The 15,131-nt window shown below is 44.5% G+C and overlaps 1 protein-coding gene across 1 annotated transcript in view; it reads right to left on the bottom strand.

Annotated features, from left to right (window-relative positions):
- Positions 1-2,608: 2,608 nt before the first annotated feature.
- LOC126517559 (F-box only protein 21-like) overlaps positions 2,609-15,131 on the bottom strand; it is a 44,054-nt gene continuing 31,531 nt past the window's right edge. Inside the window, exon 10 of the mRNA XM_050167310.3 lies at positions 2,609-11,148. Coding sequence (XP_050023267.2) covers positions 10,940-11,148 — 209 coding nt within the window. The 3' untranslated portion in view covers positions 2,609-10,939. The remainder of the gene's footprint in view (positions 11,149-15,131) is intronic.

Below are 15,131 nucleotides of genomic sequence, written 5' to 3'. Positions count from 1 at the left end.
GGAGTAATTGACACCACCAGTAAGCCTTGTCCGCTTCGTGAATCATGTCGGGCATGGCCAAACATACGGTATGGCGACGTGGCTCTTGTGTCCCTCTTCCATTCAGTCCGCGCTATGTTAAAATAGGGTATCTTAAATAACTGCTTAATCAGCAATTATAGAGGAAACATTGCAATTCTGGAATTGAGGACCAAAGGTCATATTATTAACTCAACTAAAACTTCTCTAAATAAAATTGTCTTGGGTGCTAGAGCCTGCAGTATTTTGGCACTGCGGGTGGCCCAGTAAGGCAGTACCAAAAGTAATATCAAATAGTGCACCAGTGACATTGATCTCTCTATCCTCTCCATTGAGAGTGCAGACCAACAGTAGCGCATGCTTTCGCTGGCACGGGCTTCATCACGGCCTTCTCTTTTTTTTTTTGCATGGTGACACCAATAGCCGGCGCGAAGCGTGCCCTATTTCGTTCCCAACATTGTGGCGATACCGCAGCTAGGATAATGATGTTTGCCAATAGCAGCAAACAAAGAAAGGTATTATGGATCAGAATGAGAGAACTTGTAATTGCCACAGCATTGACGCCCGTGCAACAGGGAAGCAGGTGCTGTTTTCTAATAGGGTGGGGAGATCAGCGTCACTGACATGCTATTTAAATTTCATTTGGGTTTAGGGCTGCCCACAGCCAAAATACTGCACGGTGTAGTACCTACGACGATTCTTGTGGAGTTGCTGTTGGGCAACACGTGACTGTTAGGCTTCAATATTGCAAATGCAATATTGCCTCTAAAATTGCTAACGAAAACTTTATTAAAATATTTTTGTTACTTGTGATCCATACTTTCCACGGTGCCGCATCTGCATTGGCTGCCAAGCCTTACATTCTGACAGCAGATGTGCAAATGCGCTTATCACAAGTTATCATTGCAGCACCCTGTGTTATTTGGTGCAGAAAATGAAACGGTGTGTATACCTGCTACATTCACGGTCTCGGGGAACGAAAGCAAAGGAGGGGGGGACATGTGCGGTATCTAAAGTGGCTGTGCTTGTGCTGAAACATTACCTTCCCCCTCCCCGGAAATGTTTGATATCCTCCTCTTCCTGACTACAACCAAGGGGGGGGGGGGCGATTACATAAGACCTATGGGCCACGGATGCCAGACGACGCAGCCATGCCACTGCCATACACCCTAAAAAAATTTAAGTTGACACCCTTTGGGGTGTACTTTGTCCTCAAACATTAATCATCATCGGTCTTGCGCGCGTTTCTTGAAAACTCTGTTTTCGCTGCTTTCCTGTGAAGAATTCCATGTCACGGCAATAACACGCACGCTGTTCATGACCTAGAAGTACCAGGCCTGCAGTGTTAGAAGAGGGAAAGGCATACTAGATAGGTGACATTATTATTTGGGGACAAGATAAGCCCCGAAGGATGCAAAATTACCTTAGAGTGTAATTCGTCAGACGTACTTGTGTAAGTATCCTGGTGTGAAAGAACTAGAACAAACACACATCGACAGGATGGGCATCAACTACCATCTGTGTTATTGGTGCTCATCCTGTCGATGTGTGTTACTTAGCTTTAGTGTTTTTGCGCCATGATACTTATAGCGATTCACAAGCTAACTTTATGTGCAACCATCTCCTTCACATTTTTTTTTCTTGTTCGCCTGCGAATGTAAAAGTCAACCCAACACATACCTCCGAGTCGGCTGTGCTCCACGGACTCGGCCGAGCGCATTTCGTTCCCAGTAGGTTTTAATGGACAAGTACTTGTTCGGGAGCTTCGCCAATTGCTCTGAGCATACTTTCTCCCCACATGCTTCTGCACTAGAGTTATTTCTTGTAATGTATACATTCATCTTCTTCGCTGCAAAATGCGAGTATGGCAGCTACATGTTGATGCAGCATCTTTTTTTGGAGAAGTGCACGCTGAGTGTGGTGGTGGGAGACACAAAGGGCTACTGCAACATTATCTAAGCTGGGCCAACTTTTATGGCTTTAATAATGAAAGGTGACACTCTCTCCCATTTTCTTTCCTTTATACAAATAGCACATGGCAAGGATATGGCTTGATGACTACAGTGGCATGATAGTGTAACGAAATGGGCAAACAGACAGAACATTCACTGCTTTGATCTTCAAATTGCTGTTGCAGCAAGAAATGTCAAGGGTTTAGAAAAATTGAAGAAACTGCTGGCTTCATGCTTCCGTGTACATAAATCATGTTAGGCTTAGTTGTTTACAACAGCATTTCCTCTAGCAGCAGCAAGACTATTTACGATGTTCAAAAAGTGTTGCAGGGATCCTTTATATGCTACACAGCGAATTTTCACACGCTCAATTAACGGTGCAGAAACTGAGTGCCCATAGCATTCACATCATTGTAGTACTTTCTTGGCGACTTTGCTCATCGAAGAATGAATGGTTACTCTGAATTTGGTACCCAGAATCCCTGCCCATAACAGCTATTGCAGCAAAAAGAGCATAGGTTTCCAGGTAGGGTTTGACTCTGGAATGTCCATTATCGGCGGTCTGCCACACAAGTTCGCACAGATGAAATTTGATCGTAGGTTTAGAGTCAGCCCTGCCGAACAAAATGCACTAAGACTGTGTTTTCACTGTTGCCTTTATTTTTGCATATAAACTTGGAATAAGTGTGCGTGGTGCTTCCCTTGCTGCAGCATGCAGGCTGAAAGAGGGGAGGGAACCGCCACAACCATGCTGCGCACAGTACACACATGGCAATGCAACAACCTTGTGCGTCACGACAGATAAAGAGTCAACAGAATGAAAAGAAAAATACCTCATATTGCCGTGTATAAGTCGACCTCTTCTTTTTTTTTTTTTGTGAGAAATGATCGTCCCAAATTAGATGGTGCTGACCTATACGTGGAGACTTATTTATGGCACACGTGGTGGCATGCACATGGAACCGGCTTTGCATTAGGCAGCATTTGGGGCTTCGGCGAGACCTTGGCTCAAAGTGGGCTTTGCACTCAGTCTCTAGTCGTTATCTTTCAGCCGAAGATGTAGTGGCATCATATCCTGTCTGTGCAATCAGTGACGCCAGTATGTCTGCACTGTTGTGGAAGCACGTTCCGGTGGATCTAGCAACGAAAATCCCTCGACATGTTTTGTGTGGCTCAAACGGAAGGCAATATTGTTCTTGGAAGTAAGCAGAAGCTTACAATGAAGAGACGCCTTGATGTCTCGGAAAGCTTCAATTAAGCATACAAAGTGACACAATTCAAAAGGTGTACCATGTGACATGGTTCACGAGATGCTAGTAAAAAATTTATTTCAATGACACCCAGAGCCAGATAGCTTTCAACAGGACTCCAATGAGAGGGACAACTATGCTGTCATCAGGAGCAACATCAAAGATGACGAGGCCAGACAGTTACGCAGAAGATGGCAACAGAAAGTACAACTTCTTGAGGCAGGAAATAAATTTACCATTACTCGTGTTTCTAAAACTTTCTTTTTTGTCCCAAGGAATCTGAGTTGGGTGGGGGGCAGCGGTAATTTTACACTCGGAATCAACTCATACACGGCAATATAAGGTGTCTGTAATGTACGGAACGCAAGATTGCACAGGACCAACATCTTTTTACAACAGGTTCATTGTTCACTGTGCTCACTGACAGCTCTTACATGTTGCACTCGCCGTCGGGCACCGCCCTTTGGGCTATTAAAAACACAATGGAAAACAAAGACTACACAAACAGCTGTCTCAAAACAAATTGACGACAGTTCTCACACATCACAGACTTCAATTTCTTTTAAGTTTAAAGAAATCAATAAACAGAAAACAAGCTGAAATCCTGCACAGTCTCAGGTCGCAAGATCTGCCAACAGGTGGCATGACACATGGAAGGGCCTAGTCATGGGGCCCTCTAACTTGGACTCGGCACACACATCCAACCAAAACTCATGAAATTCATACACCGCTCACAAGAAGCGTAACCCAAATCGTACAAACCTGCAAACACATTGCCTGTGGAAAAATCCTGTGTCGAGCTGTAGACTATTACATAAGTGCTGTCATAACAGCAATGAGTATATGCTAATCCGGGGTACACCTCTCATGAACCATGCAAACATGCTGTGTAGGCACATGGAGCAAAAACAGCTGTAGCACAACCATTCATTTTAAGTATAGTCATACTGTTGGTAGTCTCAGAGGTAAACATGAAAGAAACATATGGAGAGGTGGGGAGGGGGAGGAAGGGCTGTCAAGGACACCTGTGACAACCCAGCAATTCTGAGGTACAGAGGAGAGTAAGTGGAGCGTTCCTTCGCGTAAGTGAAAAACTGAGCAAGGTAAGTTGCACTGTTCTCTGGATTTGCAGCATGAAATGGCTACATGTGTTTGCTGGAGTGCACACATGAGGCCATCATTAAAGGGACACTGAGACAGGAACGCTGATGGCGTGCTTGTCCTGTCATTTCTCAGGGGCTACCTGAATTCCTGAGCGAGCACTCAAACCCTGCTAGGATTTCCCCAAGCAGAAATCTGCGAGAGCAATGCATAATGTTCCATCTTGGATCGCAGCGAAGTTGTCAGGTGCAGTACACTCCAGAATTTTGAACTTTAAGTTGAATTTCTGTCTTTCAACTGCAGAGTAAAAAAAACGGTGTTCCATCACGGAGCAGGTTGATCTACAGCGACCCACTCGATTGGAAATACAGTCGAAACCGAATTTAAGAAACCCAGATAAAGCAGACTATAGTCTATATTGTACACGTAGAGCTCACTGACTGATATACATTAAGATAGCTCCCTCATAACTAACTGGATATTTCTTATATTGGACTCAGGGCATCGATCGGGGCGTCGCCCAACACTTCAGGGCATATTTTCTGGGGTGGATTTAGCGTGCCAGTACTGCGCCAACATTAAGGGAAGCTGACTGGAGCGGGCGTACACAAACTAGTGCACCGAGAACACCATTCTCATTGACGCCGAGAAATAGTTCTGAGGCACAGGTGAGAAATACTACCTGCTACACATAGTTCTGTTTTCCACTGATTCCTTGTTCGCTTCTTCATCTCCACTGGGGGTTTCAATGAATCCATATTTAATGAACTCATCACAAAGATTCGTTCAATTTGGGTACACCAAATTACCTAGTATGTATACTGAACTATTTTTTTGCGTGGAGATCTGTTCTTCATAACTGGGTTTGACTATAGTTTGAGTCACCATGAATCAAAGTCATTATGAACCAACCAGCAGGAAACTTGCTCAAGATCGCTAATCAGAATTCACCTCGGGCTGAACCCCTGGTTTGGTAGATCACTCTTTCATAACTGCCAACAGGTGGTGCTGGAAAGGATGTAAGGACACAAGAATGGTAGCGTCACTAAACTTGTTAACCGTTAACTGTTAACCACCTGTTAACACTGTCAACCACTGTTAACTGCCAGTTAATGCTGCCTGCCAATGCTAAGAGGGCTTTGTGTCTAGTGATGGGACTGCCAAAGAATGTTAATGCTTTTTGCCCTCTACAGCTGCTCTTATGGGAGTGGGTTTGATATACTCTATATGTTCAGATGTGCAAAGTGTTGCTGACATGGTATTAAAGGCAACTGTCAATATAAAATTAAATGAATTGAATTCTGTGGTCTTACGTGCCATGACCATCGCCAGATTTTGAGGCGTTCCGTTACGGGGGACTCTGGATTAGTTTTGACCACCTTGGGTTCTTCAGCATGCACCTAAATTTATTTATGCGAGTGTTCTCGCATTTTACCTCCATCGAAATGCGGCCACCTGCGGCCCCCATGACCTCATCTTTACCAGTGCACCGCCATAGACACTAAGCCACCACAGTGAGTAACTGTCTATTTGAAACAAGGTTTTTTTATGTCTTGAATGTTTATGTACATAAGCTGCCACTTTTGATTTATTTTAGCTCACATATACATAATATTGTTACGGAAGGAAGAAGGAGGAAGAAGAAGATCGGAGACACTGGCTGCTGCGTGTTGTTGGTGGTCAGCCATCTTAACTGCTCTGACTCATCCTGTATATATTTTGTAAATATAGTTTTCCTATACTCGCAACATCCCCGTAATATATTGGTGAGAGGTGCGGGGTACCACGGCTGGAAACAGAGCTCTGCAGTAGGCGTCGCATCATCGTCCGCACCATGAAGGACGGTGAGCACCCGGGATCAACGTCGTTGCCACCTCCAACGTCACCGTCGCCAGCTACGTTGCTGTCACCTTCGGTTGTCGTTGTGCAACCCAAGGATCCTCCATGGAACTTTCTGCGGGACCGATGGCGCCGACGTTGAAGAGTGGGCGGCCATGTACGAACGCGTTAGTGGAATCAACAGATGGGACCCTACGCTTATGCTAGCTAACCTGTTGTTCTACCTAAGAGGCACGGCAAAGGTGTGGTACGAAAACCACGAAGAAGAGCTAACCAGCTGGGACCAATGCAAACAGAAATTGACAGAGTTTGGCAAACCAGCCGGCCGTAAAATTTCCGCAAAGCAGGAGCTGGCCTCCCGTGCCCAATCCCCCACAGAGTCCTTTGTCTCGTACATCCAGGACGTGCTGGCACTTTGTCGTAAAGCCGATCACGACATGCCAGAAGCTGAGAAGGTCGGGCACGTGCTTAAGGGCATTGCTGACTATGAGTTTAATCTGCTCATGTGCAAGAGTTGCTCTACAGTTGACGCAATCATTAAAGAGTGCCGACAATCCGAGCAGGCCAAAAGTTGACGCGTCTTACAACCATTCGCCAGACTTCCCAATACTGCCGCAACGTCGACTTGTGAAGATCAACCCGCACAGAATCATGCGTTGCCATCAAAGGACGTGGTGCGAATCGTTAGACGTGAACTGGATGCGATGGTTCCCGCAGCTTTCTGTTCACATAGCCCTGATGCTACCACATTTTCAGTTCCCCTGGTACAAGTCATCGTTCACCAGGAACTTGAAAACATTGGTTTACAGTCTGTGTGTGCTGTTGCCAATCCCAGAGCTAACGAACGCCCTCCTATTTTCGCTCCACCCCGACGCTTCTCTCCACGTTATCGCAACCCGCCTGAGTGGAGAACTGCGGATGACCAGCTGATATGTTTCACCTGCCACCGCATTGGTCATGTCGCCAGATACTGTCGCAACTCGTGGCCCTCAACACCTCGCACGCCAACCAACCTGAGCCGTTTTGATGGAAATACCCGCAATATTTCGCCGACCGCCAAGTTTAACAGCGCCGACAACTCTGCTCGGAACACGTGGTACAGCCGCTCACCATCGCCGCGCGGACACCAGTCTCGTTCACTGCAAACACGTCGCCCATCTTCCCGTTTGCTGCAGCCACGTCGCCTTTCATCCCCTGTGGCTTTTGGCTGCACCGGTTCGGAAAACTAGGAAATGCAGCCCTCGGAGGTGGTGCTGCATTGCCGACTACTGCAGCAAATCCTCTGTCTGTGCCCACAAGGAGGAGCTTAATTGACGTTAAAATAGACGGCGTACCTGTCCAAACACTCATCGACACTGGAGCCCACGTATCTGTGATGAGTGCTAGCCTACGTAGACATTTAAAGAAGGTCCTCACCCTAGCAGCTGGCAGAGTGCTTGGTGTGGTCGACGGCTGTGTGCTGATTGTTCTTGGAATGTGTAGTGCGCGTTTAATTATAGCCGGCCGCCCTACTTCTGTTCTCCTTGCTGTGATAGACAGCTGCCCTCACGACATTATCCTTGGATTGGGCTTTTTATCCACTCATTCTGCTCTCATCGACTGCGCAATCGGCGTTCTTCAGTTAGAAGTGCCTCAACTCGCCGATGCTCCGAGTACCGCCCCACCGCGCTTGTGCTCGCTTCAAGATGTGCGTCTGTCACCCGAGGCAGTTACTTACGTCACTTTGACCGCTCAGCCACAGGTTCCTGATGGTGAATATGTGCTTCGCCCCATCATTGACGTGCTTTTGAACCGGAACGTTGCTGTTCCGCATACGTTGGTCACGGTTACTAATAACGACGTCGTTCTACCACTTCTGAATTTCAGCCTGTGCCCTCAAGTGCTTCCGGCTGGCATGTTCTTGGACAGCGTTTCTAGTGGTTGCGAATTTGACACTGAGAGGCTGAATGCCGAGAGTGGCTTATTAGCCCCAATTGCAGATGACAGCTCTGGTTCCTTAATGAATGACTTCGCGAAAATGATAGCACCTGACCTCACCTCTGCACAGGCCACGGACATACACCTCTTGCTTGAATCATACAGTGACATCTTTGATTTCGGCAACAGGCCTTTAGGCCAAACATCTGTTGTTCACCACTGTATAAACACTGGAGATAAGAATCCTATTCGTCGGCGTCCCTATCGTGTATCGCATGCTGAACGCCGAGTCATCCAATCAGAAGTGGACAAAATGCTCCACAAAAAGGTCATCGAGCCATCGGCCAGCCCTTGGGCTTTGCCTGTCGTTCTTGTGAAAAATAAAGATGGTACCTGGCGTTTTTGCATCGATTATTGCCACTTAAACAAGATCACGCGAAAAGACGTCTATCCACTACCACGCGTCGATGACGCCTTGGACTGCTTGCACGGAGCTAAATACTTCTCGTCCATCGATCTTCGATCCGGCTACTCACAGATTTCCATTGATGAAATGGACCGCGAGAAGACGGCCTTCATCATGCTGGATGGCTTATATCAGTTCAAAGTCATGCCCTTTGGCCTATGCAATGCTCCTGCGACATTTGAACGTATGATGGACTCTCTTCTGCGCGGCTACAAATGAAGCCATCTTAACTGCTCTGACTCATCTTGTATATATTTTGTAAATTTAGTTTTCCTATACTTGCAACATCCTCGTAACAATATATTAATAATTGAACATGTCCTAATTAATTGGGCTATCTTTTTTTTATCCATGCCCAGCCCTTTCTAATCGTCAGGGGGTATGCGTGCTTCAGGGGGTATGCGTGCCAACACTCATTTGTAAAGGTATGTGGTACAGATTTAGCATAATGGGCTTGTATTGAAAGTAAAAAGAAAAACATTCTATACTTTCAAACTGCTAGGACAAACTTCCAAAAGAGTCGCGCTTTTAAGCGACATTGCGAAAGTGTTGACCAGAGGATGTATTCTGTATGAGTCCACGTAGTAGACTTGTCCATTTCAAAGTGCTGATTGGCTGGGCTAGGGTGCATCACAGCCAATCAGCACTTCAGCAGCAGACGAAATGGACAAGTCCAATAGGTAGACTCTTGCATAATACCTCCCCATTGAGCAAGTCAGTGCAAGAGGACAGCAAATTATATCTTCGGCTGATTAACTGGGCTGGTATGCACTAAACTCATTTCTCATTAAGAGCCTTTGCTCTCTGCTTGGTGCTTTGGAACCTGCAATTCGCAATGGTGATTGGCGTGACGAGACTATCGCCCCGGTGGTAGGCAATTGTGGATAGAACTTGTCTAAAAGCAGTTCTATGAACATTAACTCGGCAGCCCTCCTTATGAGATGAAAACACGGGAAAAGAGACGAAATTTATGATGCCACAGTGATGTCACCTGTGCTGTCACTTCTGAGGCCTTTGAGCCAATCGCCTATTGTCCTACAGGTAACTTAGGCATTACTGCACGGCTAGTTTTAATGGCTGTCGAGTCAATAGTCTACAGTGTTGACAGAGTTGTGTGCAGCTCTACTGAAATCTCATTGGCCTTTGAGCAGTAAGAGTAGGAGCCTCACCAGCAGTGTTCTTATAACAGCACACTATAAAAATGCAGTAAAAAAATAGAAAATAATTAAAAATATTAATGACTTTATAATAATAACTTGTTCTCTTTCATCAATGACAAGTGGAAGACTCACTCTGTCATAGAAGAAAAGACTGTGGCAAGCCACCTCAATGTTGCCAGAGCACTTAAATAAAATGAGTCATGATCTGGGAAAAAGAAAGTGTGAGAGTGCAGTACTAACATAGCTAAAAATTTACACTGTTTCAGTATGACATTATGAAGATCTTGCAGCAAAGAAATTGCATTTCAGACACTCAGATAATTTTTCACAGTTAATCATTTTTGGGGATGCACAACAGTCACGCACCAAGTGCTTGGTGTTCGATTACTGAAACATCTCAACGGCTGTCAGGTTTACTGCGTATCAGCGACCCAACTCCTTGAGTTTGAAACAATTTGAGAATCTCTGAGGCAATGAACTGGACCGCCATTGTAAGTTCCCTGTGTGACACGCTTATACCATGGCTCAGCTTTTCTTTTTAGCAGTTTCTAAAGCTTAGTATATAATGATCACATCTGCGCATGTTTTCAGGATGCACGCCTCACCTTACTTCATCTCACTGACAAGCACTGAATGGCTCAGTGGCCAACACTCGGATAAATTCACAGCTTATATGCAACCAAATCATGAAATGTCTCGACAACTGTCCTGAAGAGTGTTATCACACACTTGCAAGCGCCAATGCTGTACCATATCTTGAACACAACAAAATACTAGAAAAGCAAGAAACAAATACTGCACTGCGTTCAGGCTTGAATCACCTTGCTACCTTTTACACTTACCGTGGCTATACAACATGAATGCAATATGCACACCTCTGTAGTTAAAAAAAAAAACACAATTTCTGTCGTGCTAAACACAAACACATTTGCCTCTAGGTTTCCTGGAGCTTTGCAGAGACACAAACGGAAATCCTCCTAGAGCTACTGTACAACATGGCAGAAGTTCACTACTCTGCCTTTGAAAAACAGCTGCGACAACAATTTCGCCGGCAAACTGATCACAAATGTACAATTATAAACTCCACAGCAATTCGGGAGACTGCACAAGACTCGCGCTGCATTCGCATCCCCAGAGCCAGAAAACGCAACAGAAAGGCAACCCTGATCTGCCGACGAGCTCACCCTTGAGCATCGACCAGGTCGCGAACCATCCTGGCAGTTGGGGGGGGAGGGTCTAAATGCTGCACGCCTCTTCTTCCTCTTCTTCGTCATCACTACTGTGGAACGTCTGGAGCACAAGCTTGTCCCGCACCAGCGCGTCTTCGGGGTACTCGTACTCCTTCTCGGCGTTTGGGAGGTAGTACGTGCCGCAGAAACGCTCGAAGTACTTCCCAACGTCGGGGTGCGTGATCACATCGGGGCTCGTAGACATTTCCAAGTTTTCTGCAAGATGGTTTATCACATTGTTTACGCGCGCCTTGTACGAGGAATGACTACTAAGAATAACTTGCATCAGTTATTACTCTCGCAAAAGGAAGTACTACGGGTTGTCGTAACCATGGGCCTTGATTCTCACAGAAAATAGCTGTTTAATCATTACTGAATAACCAGGAACAATAATTTCTGTGGCTACCATCTAGCTCAGTAGTTTCCCTCTGCCACCACAGTGTCGCCAAGGTAAATATACCTGGTAGCGAAGCTTCGATAGGAGCTCAAACGTTCAAAACATGGAGGTTCCTCGGCAGTTCATGGGGCTTAGTGCCCTTTGTATAAGGAGGGAACACTTCCGGTGGAAGAAAAAATAATGCGACACCATATCCGTTTAAAAAGAGAAGTGACGTCATTTTGTTTTCGAAGGCGCAAAATTTGTTTTGGTGGCCTGCCTTTAGAGCTATATATTCAGATGCCCCGCCGTTCGACTTGATGGGCATTTCGAGCTTTCAGCACGGAAAGCGATGCACGAAAAGGCCAGCCGCAAGGTTGTCGAAATCGCACCCCTGCACAGAACATACTTTCTTTGGAGGCCGACGAAAGTTTTAGGTGTAGAGTGTTGGTCCTATCGTCGGACGCTAAGCCCGTCGGCCAGAGCAGTCGCATGAAAACAACTAAACAATTATCTGGCGGTTGTAACTTCCTACTTTTGACTGAACAGGTTAAGAAGCGATGAAGCTACCCGCGTCACTATATTCAGACAAACGTCGTCAAGTAAAACAGCACGTGTGTGGGGGGCGCATTTCTACTCGTGAACTTTACGAGAGCGCCTTTCTGCACATTTCAAGAGCTGCATTGCATTGCGAGTGATAGTGGCGTCAACAACAATGGGCGCTGAAAAACAAAATGTATTTATTAACAATAATAAAATTAAATAAACTTGTATTTTTTTACTCGTCCATATATAAAATTGACCAGGAGTTTTATTTTCGTTGAATGAATCGAACTGTGTCTCGCTTGAATTAAAAAACTATTTTTCTTTCCCAATGTTTGTTCACTCCGAACGTAGTCACACTTCGATTGCTGCTCCCATTACCACCCTTGCCGATGTCGGTGACAATTTGTACTGAAGCGCCTTTTGCCTGAAGTTTCGCGACCTATTTAGATCGACCTTGGCGTCACTCTGCCACCAAAAACAATAACACTTTTCTCAGTGATCGGGCAAACTTGGAATGAGTTATTGCTTTTTGCAACACCTGTTTTCCACAGACCTAGACCTACACCCCGCACCTACACCTCATACTATAACTTACAACTATAATTTGTAGTCACTAACATACCGTCTTCCACTGCTTTTAAATAATTTGGAAATAAGTAAAATTGCAGTTCTTCCCCTCCCTAAAAAGTGTGTAAGGGACTGTTTTCTGTGATCGTGTGCTGCTTTAAAGATTCTAGTTCCTCATAATCAGACCCCGGAAAAACCCCAGAATTTAATTAATTTAGAAACTGTACTGTTGCATTTCTACTTCTATTCTGAATGGCAAGTGCGTATGCACGACAGTGATGCACTGTATTAGTGTTTTTTGTAGCATTTCTTTAAAGGTTGCAGTTGTGAACGGTTCTTTGTGTATACCGTATAGACTCGTGTAAATGCCACATCCATGTAAGGACCGCACCCCCAACTTGGCAGTCCAAAATTTGGAGAAACGAGTTTCAATGGTGAAGCAATCATGTTTGGCACCCTGATGCTTCAGGCACGCATCAGCGAATTTTTGCTCACTGCATACTTCTGCATGCCGCCACTGTGCAAGCCGCCACTGTGCAAGAGCTGTGCGCTGACCTCTGATGCAATGGTACATCCGGGAATCTGGGGTGTGCACAAGTCAAGACTGCGCCGGCACCATTCTGATGGGAAAGTTCGGTCACGCAACGCACCTCGAGCGGCCGGTCACGTGGCAATTTTGCATGTATTTGCAGGCTTCTTTCATGCTCCGAAAAAGACTTTTATGTAGCATGTGTCAAGAAACAGAAAGCTGTATCGGGAGTTTCTCATGCTGCTCTGCAATTTTTCTCATTGACACTTTTCATCTAATTATAAAATTTGAGAAGTTGATTAATTAATTAAGACTAATTATCTGACCAGGCAGAATGAAAAAAAAATAATAATCCGAGCATCTCTAAGCAATGGAAAACAACATTACCTTGGTTCTGTCCGCCTACATGACATTTGCATATTTTTGATGTTAGGCTCAAGTAACGTGGGACACCCTCCCTATATATGAACATTTCAGAAATACAGGCTTGCAATATTGAGTTAGAAACTACACATTTTTTCCTGTATAGTAATAACAACTAAAAAAAAATATTAATGAGTGCTCATGCTCCTCTTGAGTGGCCTTAATGCAACAGCATTAAGAAATTATATGACAACATGATTATTCCTCAATCTCTGCACAACCTCTACCACATGGTCATCTGCAAGTATAAGACATATTAGTTAGGCCTCCTGGCCAAACGCATTATAGGAGGGAAGGGTCACGAACAACAAAAAAGAAACACTGAAATATGCAGTGGCATACAGTGCATAAAAAAACGTGGTCTGCTGCTGCCACCACACCAGCTGCATACAGCCAAGTTTTGAGCCGAGTAATACCACTGCATTAAAGCCCTTGTGAGAAAGGACATGTACCATGAACGAGTATCAGGATCAGCCTTTGATTACAATGTCTTCAGGATCAATCCACCTTTCAAGCCACGGCATAAAGCTGATGGCCTAGCTCTGGCCTGTATAATGCTGCCGCATTAAAGACCCTGTCAGGACAGCTATCACATACTTCTTTCAAAATCAGCACACCCACACCTTTCATTATGTTGCCTCCTGGATTGGAGCGCACTACACTCCCGGGTAACAATGGTGATGGCCCAGTTTTGATATGCATAATGCTATTGTATCAGAAAGGTTTCAGTGATGCAAGCATGGTGAGGCCCACTAATGAAACAAAACAATATTTTTCGTAAACTGAGATAACATATCTGCACACAAGCAAACATTCCAACAGGGATGTGTACTTGCCTAAATAATTATTTGTATTTGATGTATAAGTTACATACTTATTAGTATGACAAGTTCATATTAGTCTAGTACAATTGGTTATTAGTCCTTTAGAAATTTGCATTGGGTCAATATTGTTACAGCACAATCAAGAGTGACGCCAGTCAGAAGAAGACTATTTGATGTAGAGGTGGAATCGGCATCGACAGCCATTTTGTTTATGCGTTGTTGTCTCTCTTGTAAACACTGTAAGTACATCTTTATATGTGATTTCTACAACATAACAATAATAGTCTATAACTAATTTGTATTAGCTGCAAACCAGTTTTGAAGTTGTGTATAATATTTGTGAATGTACATTGTTACAGAGGCTGCTGATTGGCTAACAGAACTATATATCTGGTCCACCATTAATGCATTATAAATATTATGATAAACCTTTTGGCTTTGTAAGTCGTAAGAACACCAGTTGAAAAAATCTAGTACGCTACTGTCTCATAAAATGATTTCTATTAGAATAGTACAAATAATCCTATTGGTTGTCAACAAGAAAGTAAGAGAACTTGCTATTGTATAACATACAAGAACAGATTTAGAACAATAGGCTATTTATTCTTTCTGCTGGAATTTCTACTCAATTTCAAATAGAAGTTAAAATCTACAAATGGCGCAGGGTAAATATTTGGTGTGTAAATATTTCACCTGTAAATGCACTTTAATCATTTCACCCCAGTACTTCAGCGTCTCCTGCTACAGTGAAATCCCAATAATTAGAAATCTTTGCATTCAGATTCATGTATAACTTGAACTGCTTTGTTGGTCCTGACAAAGTCCTATGTATTTGAACAGAGGAGAAGTCCCATGAATTCTAACTCCAAAAACCGGGCAACAGTTGTTTCAAGCAAAACTTTTCGCTATCGTCGACCACTTTACAAACAAACCC

This window comes from Dermacentor andersoni, chromosome 11 (genome assembly GCF_023375885.2).
Source record: "Dermacentor andersoni chromosome 11, qqDerAnde1_hic_scaffold, whole genome shotgun sequence".
NCBI lineage: Eukaryota > Metazoa > Arthropoda > Arachnida > Ixodida > Ixodidae > Dermacentor > Dermacentor andersoni.
Note: the sequence above shows the minus strand (reverse complement) of the source record. Positions and strands in the feature narration are given on the sequence as shown.